Genomic DNA, 12,093 nt, shown 5'->3' on the forward strand with positions numbered 1-12,093 from the left:
CACAGAACAATGAATAAGAGCCCCATGGTTGCCGAAGGTAGGCCTCCTGGGGGAGAACACACTAGGGAAAGAGGGTAGCTGGGCACAGACCTGAGACGTGGAGCTGCCAAGACCCTGCTATGCATCAAGGAATAAGGTTGTATGGTTCTTGTTCATGTGAGAGGGACAACAGTCTCCTTGTCACCCACAGCCTTGGAGACGCCATCTCTTGACCCTCCTGACACTCGGCCCTCGGAAGCTATTGGTTCTAGCAGGAAATCAGCAGGCAGGGAGTCTGCAATGGAGCCGGGAAAGATTCGTGGAGCTCAGCAAGCCCTGCTTCCCTTCTTTGCCTCCCCAATAAAGGCCCATTCACACTCTCACAGCAGAAACCAACACAAACGAAACTTAGAAAATAGCCATCTGTACAGACAGATGTGCGCTGTATTCGAAAGACCACTTCCCAGGCTAGTTCTTCTTCTTCTCCTCATAACAGGGGATGGCAGGTAGAAAGATCTCGTGAAGATTGCTCCAGAACCCCTGGGAGTGCATGTTCTGGTAGATGTGAGTCTCGGCTGATGTGGACCTGGCCACCAGAGGGCAGTGCTGGCACCAGGCCCAGTCCCCTCTACACCACTCATTCGTGGTCTGGTTAGTGGCAGCCAGGTACAGAAGGAAGCACAGGTAGCCGGCCAGGAGCAAGCTCAGTACCATGACAAAGCCCAGCAGGAAGATGATCCGTGGTAAAGCCAGGAACAGATACTGGTGGTAGAAAGACACGCGTGTTAACAAACAGACTATGACACCGCGAGCACCAGCCATGACCCTATGCGATGGCGCAGAGCCACCGCCTCAGTTCAGCCCATGCATCAAATCTTACATACCAGGCGGTACATACAGCTCAGAGGTACAGCAATGCTCTAGCATTCGCGAGGCCCTGGGTTCAAAACCCTCTTTCTCTCCTCTCTATATCTCTGTGTCTGTCTCATGAGCATGCATATGCATGTGCGCGCGTGCACACACACACACACACACACATCTGAGTTCATATTTCTCTACCCACAGGTTAGTGCAGACCTCAGACCTCATTCTTTGCACAGTGGACAGTGGCTAGTGCAGACAGTGGTCAAAGTGCTAAGATTAAGTGTCTGGAGAGACTCAGCCATAAACAGGACAGAACATTTCTCTTTCTCTCCCTCTCCTCTCTTACACACACACACAAGGCCCAGGGACCATCACGGAATGGAGGTCACAAAGAGTGTAAGAGCCAGAGGGCAGGGAGGATCAGAGTCAAGTGTCTTCTGGACAAGATAGGATCATGATCTCATGGCAAGTGTCACTGTCTGCACAAAATCAAGCCAGGCAACATTCCAGTATGGCCCCCACCCCTAACTGAGCAGCCGGAGATGCTTTATGGATTCTGGGGGAGAGGCGGTCAGTTTCCTTTAAGAGTCTGGCTCCTAGGAGGTTGACTATGATCCAGTGAATGACCCCACCATTATGAGACCTCATGGGTTTAAGAAAAGAAAAAAAAGGACACAAAGTTGGGAGGGACAGAATACATATAGGAAATCCTCAAAGAATTAATAAAAATAATGTTATTTTTTAAAAAGAGTAGCTTTATGCCCCCCCCCCCGGGGACCCAATGCAGAATTACCTGAATAAGAAAGACTGTGTCTACAGACTGGACATGCCCAAGGTCATCAATATAAGTGTCCTGGTACAGATCCGACACTGCCACTAGTCGGACCAGAAAGGCAGCACTCAGAATGGCTATGGTGACAGCCGACGCCGTCAGTGTCAAGAGGTAGATGAGGAAGTACCTGGTGTTCCAGGCTCCGATGCAGTTGTTCACCCAGACGCAGTGATGATCAAAACGGTGCACACACCTGTCACACACCCCTACAAAGAAAGAAGGCAGCACAGCTCGCTGTGTCCTTGAGGAGACAGTAAGAGCAGGCACACTGACTGCACTTTACAGACTGACCACGGGCGGCCTGGGAGCACGGCGGCTGTTGTCACCAGGCTTTTAGGGCGGCAGCTTATGGTGCTGGGAGATGGCTCAGGTGTGAGTGCTTGCTAGGCATGCATGACACGGGTTCGGATCCCTATCACAGACAGATGCCAGGCAGGTTCGCGGCTTCCCAGGCAGAAGGTCACAGGATTCCCTGAGCTAGCTAGCTACCTAGACTGCTTGAACGAATCAGTGGGTGGATTCAAGTAAAAGACCAACCATCAATATATATGATGAAGAAGATCCCTGGCACCAACCTCTAGCCCCACACGCACAGGCCACACATCTGCCGCACATACTGGAACATGGGCATGTGAGCGCGAGCACACACATATTTAAGAAAGAACTGCAGTGTGCAGCTACTAGAGTCACTGAGCACCAAGTAGGGACAAGAAAAATCAGAAAAAGTTTCTTGACATTAACAAAGTTAGTGGGTTCTGACTTATGGCAGAAGAGTGAGTCTAGAACTTATTTGGACAGATGTGACTTTGGGGTGTGCATTCCACAACCTCCGCCCCATTCAGTCCACTGTTCCACCAATCGCCAGGTCAGTGTGGCTGTGTGAAGGAGCACACTTTAGTCCTGGGTTCGGCTGTTGGAAACTTGGGAGAATGCCCACACAGAGCTTGGTGTGTGCTTCCTCTGCAGCATTCCCTTGTGGGCTGGCGGGTGTGTGCTGGGGGGAGGGGGACAGAGCCCAAGAGCTACCCACACTTACTGCAGTGCTTGGACCGGGCTGGTTTCCGTAAGTCACAAGTGGAGCACCGTGAGTTCTCTGGAAACATCACGTCATCGAACTCATAGACTTGCAGAAGCAATGATTCGTTTGTTTTATTGATGGTGCCTGAGAAGGGAAGGGATGTCAGTTTTAAGCAATATAGTTGACCAAGCCTACAATACCCAAACCAGCACAATGCAGCTAAAACCACAATGCTTACTATTTTAAGAAATTCACTTTATATTCTGTGGTGTTCATGTATGCAGATGCACATGTGTGTGGAAGCTGGAGACCAACTTCCTGTGTTGCTTCCTACATATCAGTCAGCCAACTTTTTTTTGAGACAGATTCTCACTCACTCGGAGGCTGGCTGGCCACCGAGCTCCGGGGTTCCTTCTGCCTCTGCCTGCCAGCCCTGCAGTCCAGGTCAGAACCACTGCACCCAGAACTCGGGTCCTTATGCTTGGATAGCAAGCACCTTACCAACATAGCAACCGCCGGCCCCTAATTCAAGGTGAGTAACTGGCTTGTTGAGAATAACTCAGGAACCCAATTCACTTCTTTGTTTTATTTATGTAGTAGTATGTGTTTGAGTGACTAATGTGTGTGGAGGTGTAGGCGACAGTTCACATGAAGGCCAGAGAACAGTGGTATGGAGCCAGGTCTCCTCCCACAGGACGTAGGTCCTAGGGATCAAATTCATTGCCAGGCTTGTTCCACAAGTGCCTTTACCCCCTGAGCCATCTCGGTCCTTTATACGGCTTCTTGAGTCAGTTTGAACTTGACACAATCCTCCTGCTCCAGCCTCCCAAGTGCTCAGATTATAGATGAGAGCCAATTTAAGCGTACTCAGTTCCATGGTCAACAGGGCACCAGGGTCATGTGACCATCACCACAGTGTTGGAACACTAGCCTCATCCCTGGAAAGCACTTTTTAAATAGTCATTCCCAATTCTTCTCGAATGCACATATAGAAGTGGAACCCTGCCAGGCAGTGGTGGAGCACACCTTTAATCCGAGCACTCAGGAGGCAGAGGCAGGTGGGTCTCTGTGAGTTCAAAGCCAGACTGATTTACAAAGTGAGTTCCAGGACAGCCAGGGCTGTTACATAGAAAAACCCTGTCTTGAAAAACCAAATTAATTAATTTAAAAAATAAAATAAAAAAGGAAGCTGTATCATACTGACCAAGTAGACATATGCAATTAAATGAAAATTTTAAAAACTACAACGTGTAGTCATTTGGAAGAAGTAGAAGTTCAAGGTCAGTCTGGGACGCAGAGCAAATAAATCCCTGTCTCAGAATAAACAATGTATATTGGAAGACTGCACACTAGTTAAATAGCCCATGGGTCAAAGACCAAAAATAAAATAGAAAACACTCAAAACTAAAAGATGGTGCAAACATCAGAGGGGTCTTCTGCCATCTTCTAGGGACAGTGTCACCTGTGACACAGCAACACGAGGCCTGAGCTGTGACCAGCCTGACAGCTGACTTACCCGGATTGGCTGAACAGGTCAGGGTGAAGAACAGCAGGTTCACGCCCAGCAGCAGATAGGGCAGGAGAAGGTAAGGCAGATAGAACTCCAGCTCCTGGCAGTAGCCAAATATTTCCAAGGTGTACTCAGCATAGACCAGCCCTTGCAGGAGCAGGTGCAGGACAATGAAGGTGGGGTTGCTGGAAGGAAGCGCAGGTGACTTATGCACAGGCCACTCCCAGACGACATCATATGAGCCCAAGGAGCACGGCCTAGGCCAGCTGCTTCCTATAAGGGCCCACTGTAACACACATGCCTGTCATCCCAGCACCTCGGGGATGAGCAAGGTTCGCCTTGAGTTTGAGGCCAGCCTAGGCTACACAGTAAAGCTCTGTCTCATAACCAAAATAAAAGCTAGACATGGAGGTGCAAACCTTTAACTCCACCACTCAGGAGGCAAAGGCAAGCAGATCTCTATGAGTTCTACATAAAAAGTTCCACGCTAGCCAGAGCTACATAGTGAGACCCTGTCTAGAATAATAGTAGCAGCAGCAGTAGTAATTGGGGCTGAGAAGATGGGTCTGTGATTGAGAACATTCCCTGCTCCTGCAGAGGACCGAGTGCAGTTCCCAGCACTCCCAACCATCCGTCACTCCAGTTCCAGGGGATCCAGTGCCGTCTTCTGGCCTCCACCCATGTGATGCACACACACTCAGGCACACACACAGAAATATTTGTTAATGAAAACCAGAAACACATCTTGCATACATTTTTAAGCATCTTTACTTGAAAGCAGGCGTGATGGCAGTAGGCACAGTGGCTCGGGACTGCTATCTTAGCACTGGGAGGCTGAGGCTAGAGGACCACCAGGAGTCTGTCTTGTCTATGCAGTCAGTGCCAAGCCAGCCTGGGCTACAGGATGAAACCCCGTCTCAACAGAAACAAAACCAAGTGGCCATGCTGGTCTGGATATGGTTCAGTGGTTGAGGAAGAAAGCCTGAGAGACATGCACAGTATCCTCGGCTCAATCTCCAGCACTATAATCAGTCAATAAATGAAAAAGTAAAATCAAGGGGCTGGAGAGATGGCTCAGAGGTTAAGAGAACTGGCTTCACTTCCAAAGGTCCTGAGTTCAATTCCCAGCAACCACATGGTGGCTCACAACCATCTGTAGTGAAATATGCTGCCCTCTTCTGGCCTGCAGGGACATATGCAGGCAGACCACTGTATACTTAATAAATAAGTATATATATTTATATAAATATATATATATATATAAAACCTAAAGAAACAAAAAGAAAAGAAAGTTTAATTAAAAAAAAAAATAGCCGGACGGTGGTGGCGCACACCTTTAATCCCAGCACTCGGGAGGCAGAAGCAGGTGGATCTCTGTGAGTTTGAGACCAGCCTGGTCTACAAGAGCTAGTTCCAGGACAGGCTCCAAAGCCACAGAGAAACCCTGTCTTGAAAAACCAAAAATAAAATAAAATCAGGCATCTTCAAAGCTCAGAGACAAATGGTAAATGATCTGTCAGGAGAGGTCCCAAACCCAGCACTCTGGAAACTTCCAGGATCCTTCCCTTTCTATGCTGAAAACCATAAGACACTTCCAGAAGCTATGGAATAGCAGCACTCTGTCACCAAGACTGAATATGGCCATATTTAAACCCTGAGTCACAAGTACCGTGTATGGAAGAGCTGATGAAGAAGCCTCCGCCCGGCCCTCTGAAGGCATTGTGGGATTATGCAGGAGCACACCTGAAATCACAGAAGGGTCAGCCTCACTTTTTATTCCCCTCACTCCTGCACAAGTGAGATTTTCCACAGGCAACTACCAATGGTGGTGATCCTAGCCACTGTTCCTTCATATGGCGGAGAAGCAGTCCAAGAGAATAAAGAGGGCTTATTTCTATACCTTTTCTTTCAGCCAACTTGCTCAAGTTGTTATGGTGCACGCGTGTGCAGTATGTTTCTGTCTACACATGTGCACATGTATGTGGTCAGAGATTGGTGTCAAGTATCTTCCTTGGTTGCTCTCCACCTTACATACTGGCACAGGGTCTCTCCGAGCTCACCTATCTGGCTGGTCTAGACAGCCATTTTGCCCTGCGGCCCTGCGGCTCTCCAGTTATTGCCTCCAAGTACTGAAATTACAGGTTGGCCACTGCCCCAGCCTGCACTATTGCGCGTTCCAGAGATCTGAACTCAATCGTTATGGCTGCATGGCCAGCACTCTACCTACTCAGCCATCTCCTCAGCTCCCCCTCTATTTTTGAAACAGTCTCATCATGCCACCTAAGCTAGCCTGGAATGTATGATCCTCCTGCCTCAGCTTCCTAAGTGTGAGGACTTAGAAGATGTAGACAACTTCTCCATTTCTACTTTGACTGAAAAGAATGTATGTGCCAAGCCGGGCGGTGGTGGTGCACGCCTTTAATCCCAGCACTCGGGAGGCAGAGGCAGGCAGATCTCTGTGAGTTCGAGACCAGCCTGGTCTACATAGAGCTAGTTCCAGGACAGGCTCCAAAACCACAGAGAAACCCTGTCTCGAGAAACAAAAAAAAAAAAAAGAATGTATGTGCCAGAGTCTTTGAAGAAAAGGGAGTGGGCAGAGGTTGGTGTGAAAGCTGCCGTTTCCTTACTCTGGGTTCCACTCCGTGTTCAAAGTCCGCCTCCAGATCCCCAGAGTCCTCCCAAGTCAAGCTCTCCTCATGGCCACTTGCCCCCATTTAGCTTTTGTCCCCGAAGGAAGGCGGATGGTATGACGTCAAATGATAGTGGGCAGTCGGATGCTCTGTGTTCTGCTCATATGTCCCCCTCCTCCCAGTCAACCTTGAAAATTAGACCCCTCTCAAAGCAAAATAGCAAGATGACTTTTTGTTCGTTTGGACACGGGATCTTTCTGTGTAGCCCCAACTGGCCTTGAATTCCCAGTCCTCCTGCATCAGCTTCCCAACAGCTGGGATTGAAGGGAAGACTCCCAAGACCTGGCCCAGTGAGCATTTCCGACTATGCCTACAGTCTAGTATCAAACTTCAGCGGTATCCAAGGATTGCTACCTGTGCTCCTTCCAGGACCAGGCCTTTCAAACGCTGGCTCTTTGTGAAGATGCAGATCATGACAACGCCAATCAACAGGAAGGCCAGGTAGAACAAGAAGAGGACCAGGAAGTCCATGCTGGAGGCTGCAGGGAAAGACAGCATTAGTGACTGCAGCTGCAGGAGTTATCCCGGCAAGTATCCCAAGCCCTGGGTTTATGACTGTGCTCGAGATCCACACCCTGATTGGCCCAGCCTCGAGATGAACACTGGGGTCTGTCTTCAGGGCAACAAATCCCTTGTGTGTGTACTTGTTTGTGTGTGCATGTGTGTCTACAGATGAACATAGACATGTTTATGTGTGCTCAAGCCAGAGGTTGACATATCTTCCTCAGTTATGCTCCGTTTTATTTTAAATTACATTTTATTTATTTCTTAGTCTCTGTGTGTGTGCAAAGAACAACTTTCAGGCGTTATTTCTCTCCATCCACCATGTGAGTCCTGGAAATTAAACTCCCGTTCATGAGGCTTGGCAGCAGGTGCCCTTACCCACGGAAACATCTCACTAGTCCTGGGGCTTAGTTTTCTTTTTGTTATTGTTTGAGACCGGGTCTCACTATGCAGATCAGTCTGGCCTCAGCAGAGATTCACCTGCTTCTGTGTGCTAAAGGCTGGGATGAAGGCATGTGCAACCATACCCAGATTTTAATATCTGAACATGTGTGTATGTGCGTTTGTCTAAGTGTGGATGGATCATGCCACAGCATGAACGTGGCTGTCAGAAGACAACTCTGGTGTTGGTCCTCCTCCCCCACCTTGCTGTCTGTTCTCTGTGGGGCACATCAGGCCAGCTGGCCTGTGTGTTTCTGGTGACCCTCCCGCTGTGTGCACAGTGGGAAAACTGGAATTACATAGATACATACTACGACATCAGGTTTGACATAGTCCTGGGGATTTGAACTCTGGCCTTCACACTGCAAGACAAGTGCTTCGCTCTCTAAGCTAGCGCTCTATCCCAAAGCATTGGACAAGGCAACGTCAAGTCAGTAGGACAAGAACCTAGGGCTTCATGTGTGCTGGGCAAGCAATCTATGATTAAGCTACCACTCAGCCCTTACCCATATTTATTTGAGGAATGCGCCCTCTCAGAGCCCATAGCTCTCAGACTCAGCAGGAATGGCTGGCCAGCAGGTCCGACAGACCCCACTGACACCTCCTCCCCTGGGCTAAGATTACAGACCTCTGCTGCCCACCACATTTTATTTTCTTTCTTTTCTAAATAAGACGAGAAGGTAGCTTTTACTTTACTATTTATTAACTTTGGTATCAGTTGTTCGGAGTGGGTACTTGCAGGTGTGTGTCTGCAGATATGAGGAAGATGTCGGGACTTGATGCTTACCAAGTAAGCACTCTTGCCCACTGAACTATCTCCCAGCCCCTCAACTTTTTGCTTTAACATAAGGTCTGGTCATCAAGTTTGAGTCCTCAAGATTACAAGGCATTATCAACAGAGCCACCTCCCAACCCCTCATTTGTTTTTGTTTTGTTTTCGCTTTTTTGAGACAGGGTCTCACTACGCACCTCCGGCTATCTTGGAACTCAGAATTCTGCTGCATCAGCTTTCAGATTATTAGGATTACAGAGATGAGCCCAGAACAAAATCTTTTACTTCCTTAAGTATTCACATAGACACTGATAAAGTTCCCCTTCCCCGCAAGAACCTGCGGACCTCATCAGAATGAGCAATTCCTAAAAGTAATGAGGGTCCCAAACCCAGAATCTTAGGTATCATGTCCTATTAATCAGGTCAGTGGCCACACTGTCACGGATCACCACAAGAACCAGAATACAAAGACCTGTGTTAGAAACTGGAAATGGTGGCATTGGCTTTACCAGGCAGGATTCTGGGTCAACATTCCAACTCAGATAATCAAACCAGAAACGATTAACAAAAGAGGGAACAAAACAGGCCATTCTCACAAGGCAACAGAAGATCTCCCGCCTACATATTTCTTTCGGTCAGACACTGTTCCAGAGACACCTCCAGTATTCATTCCTCTCGGCCACATCCACGGAGAATTCAGATAGCACCTCTGCGTGGATAGCGCTGTGCGTCTGGAAAGCGGAAAGACGGGAGAACTATCTGCGGAGACAACCAAATGCAACGCTTACACAATATTAAGTATGGGGGGTGCACTGCAAAAAGCGTTTGGAAGTAGAGGCTACTGCGCTGCTGCTGAACTGGGACGAAAAAGTTAAAGTCCAGTTGTTTTGGATCTACCGTCCCTATAGCTGTCATTATCACTATGGGTCTCTCTGAGGCGCCGAGATTGCCTCTGTGAGTCCCGGATAGTTTTCCCTTGCTGGATGCTTTCCGAATACATTATATTCAAAACCTTTGCAAACTTGAGCTCACGCTGTAGTGGGACCGGGGAGGGGTAGTGGTGAATGTAGGCCATCCTATAACCAGATCCGGGATGCATCAGGCTCAGAGGAGTTAAGGGAAGCTCTGTAGCAGGTTGGGAGATCGTAGCTGCGTCCGGAGCCCCGAATGAGGACCAGGAGGACAGCCGACTGGGAGGGGAGCACAAGAAGCGGGGTGCAGGGGGCTCGGAGGACTGTGATCCCACACATAGCCAGGAGGTTTAAACACGGGGTGCAGACGGCCGCCCACCCTAGGTGTCACAGAGCCTTCCGAAGCTGCCTTACCCCAAGCCCAGCCAACTGTCAGCCACTCCCAGCTGGCGCCATCCGAGCACTCCTGGGTTTTCCGGCGCGTCCATGGCGTCATCAGTGCCCGCGACAAGGATAACTTCCGACGGAAATAGCTGCCCGAGGCTGGGAATTTGGAGGCTTAGACTCTGGTGCCGCTGGTACATTCTGGGTTTTGTTTTTGTTTTTGTTTTTGTTTTTCTCGCCTAGCTTCATTGATTTTATTTCTCCTCCCCTTCCCCTTCTCTTTTAACGTCTGTCTCCCTCCCTCTTCCTCTCCGATCCCTTCCTCTTCCTTCCCACCTTTATCGTTACTTGACATTTTCCTATATGCAATGCGTCTTGGTCATTCCACAGACTACTCTCATTCGCCCCCTACCGACTCCTTCATTTCACAAAGCCCCCATCCTACTTCTGTGGCTTTTATCTGATTCTTGTGGGTGGGTTTGTTTGTTGTTACCCACTGAGTTTAATTCGGATTTCTTGTATGAACATGCGTAGAAAAGCTATTTTCTTTTTCTTTAAAAATTTTTCTTTTTTATTTTTTTATTGAAAAGAAAAAAAAATTTCCGCCTCCTCCCAGCCTCCCATTTCCCTCCCCCCTCCTCCCGCTCCTCTCTCCCTCCCCCCACTTTTCTCCTCCTCCCTCTCCAGTCCGAAGAGCAGTCAGAGTTTCCTGCCCCGTGGAAAATCCAAGGTCCTCCCCCCTCCATCCAGATCTAGGAAGGTGAACATCCAAACTGATTAGGCTCCCATAAAGCCAGAACATGAAGTAGGATCAAAACCCCTTGCCATTGTCCTTGGCTTCTCATCAGTCCTCATTGTCCGCCATGTTCAGAGAGTCCGGTTTTATCCCATGCTTTTTCAGCCACAGACCAGCTGGCCTTGGTGAGCTCCCAATAGATCAGCCCCACTGTCTCAGTGGGTGGGTGCACCCCTCGTGGTCCTGACTTCCTTGCTCATATTCTCCCTCCATCTGCTCCTCATTGGGACCTTGGGAGCTCAGTCTGGTGCTCCAGTGTGGGTCTCTGTCTCAAAAATTTTTCTATTTAAAACTAAGGTTTCCACGCCCGGTGGTGGTGACGTAAGCCTTTAATCCCAGCACTCTGGAGGCAGAGGCAAGGTGAATCTCTGTGAATTAGAGGCCAGCCTGGTCTATAGAGTGAGTTCCAGGACAGACCCCAAAACTACAGAGAAACCCTGTCTCGAAAAACAACAACAACAAAAAAAACCCTAAGGTCTCTTCCAGCCATAGTGGTGCATGCCTTTAATCCTGGCACTCAGGAGGCAGAGGCAGGTGAATCTCTACATCTAAGGCCAATCTAGTCTACATAATGAATCCCAGACCAGCCATGAATACATAGCTAGACCTTGCCTAAAACAAAACAAATGAGCAAACAAAGCTAAGGTCCCACCACACTGTACCAAGATTGCCTTGAGCTTTTGCACCTCCTTGTCTCAGCCTTTCTTTTGTTGGGGTGACAGGCATACACAACCACACTCAACACAGGAACTGGAATTTTCTAGCACCTTTGCCAGAAAATAAATAAATAAATAAATAAATAAATAAATAAATAAATAAAGACTGTCTTGGATCTGGTGCAGGAGAACTGCTGGGCTGTGCTTTCTGTGTCCTGAGAGGAGCTTGGTAGTGGCCCTGACAACCGGCAGGTACCCTAGCAGAGGATCTGTGTCTTAGCGGTGGTCTGTTTACTCAGTCAGCCACATTATTGGGATCTGGTCCAGTCCCAGCATCTTCCACTGCAGAAGTCACAATATGTCCCCATGTGAGTTCAGATTCTGCTGTGTGCAAGTCCCTCGCTCCTGCTGGCTCCATGTGCAGCTCTGAGCATCCTTCCTGGGGCTCAGTGGCTAGTGTTTGGCTGGAATCCCTGAGGATGAACAGGCTGTTTTGATGTTAAACAGGCTTGGGGTGAGAAGGGCAGCTTCCAAACATAGCACTGAGCAGGTCCTCGTGGATGTGGCTCTGCTCTGGACGCCTGCAGATCCTCTAAGAGCTATTCTCGACACCTCTGAAAAACAGGTTCTCTTTGAGGAAGAATGTCTGATCTCTAGCCACCGACCTCAGAGCTCATTCTTCCTGTTTGCTTTGCTGTCTCCCCCAGCTTCTTGATTTCTTTTTCCTTTTAGAAAA

General features: G+C 48.8%; 1 protein-coding gene across 1 annotated transcript; it reads right to left on the reverse strand.

The window, feature by feature from the left end:
- Positions 1-295: 295 nt before the first annotated feature.
- On the reverse strand, positions 296-10,086 carry Zdhhc4 (zinc finger DHHC-type palmitoyltransferase 4). The gene is made up of 8 exons (XM_050124404.1): positions 9,936-10,086; positions 9,207-9,369; positions 7,248-7,372; positions 5,873-5,946; positions 4,210-4,388; positions 2,712-2,837; positions 1,637-1,881; positions 296-741 (listed from the first exon to the last, which is right to left on the reverse strand). The coding sequence occupies exons 3-8, from the start codon at positions 7,362-7,364 to the stop codon at positions 448-450; spliced, it is 1,035 nt and encodes a 344-aa protein (XP_049980361.1). The 5' UTR covers positions 7,365-7,372; positions 9,207-9,369; positions 9,936-10,086; the 3' UTR covers positions 296-447.
- Between the last annotated feature and the right edge of the window lie 2,007 nt (positions 10,087-12,093).

The sequence above is a fragment of the Alexandromys fortis genome, unplaced genomic scaffold (assembly GCF_014885135.2).
Source record: "Alexandromys fortis isolate MF-2015 unplaced genomic scaffold, M_Fortis_MF-2015_v1.1 scaffold_227, whole genome shotgun sequence".
Lineage (NCBI taxonomy): Eukaryota > Metazoa > Chordata > Mammalia > Rodentia > Cricetidae > Alexandromys > Alexandromys fortis.

Excerpts from the sequence above, each read along its gene's own strand:
- Zdhhc4 (XM_050124404.1), bottom strand. The coding sequence starts at position 7,364 with ATGGACTTCCTGGTCCTCTTCTTGTTCTACCTGGCCTTCCTGTTGATT. Across the intron at positions 4,389-5,872 it reads CATCAGCTCTTCCATACACG|CAACCCCACCTTCATTGTCC; the intron begins GTACTTGTGACT and ends GCTTCCTTCCAG. Across the intron at positions 2,838-4,209 it reads GACCTGTTCAGCCAATCCGG|GCACCATCAATAAAACAAAC; the intron begins GTAAGTCAGCTG and ends TTCCCTTCTCAG.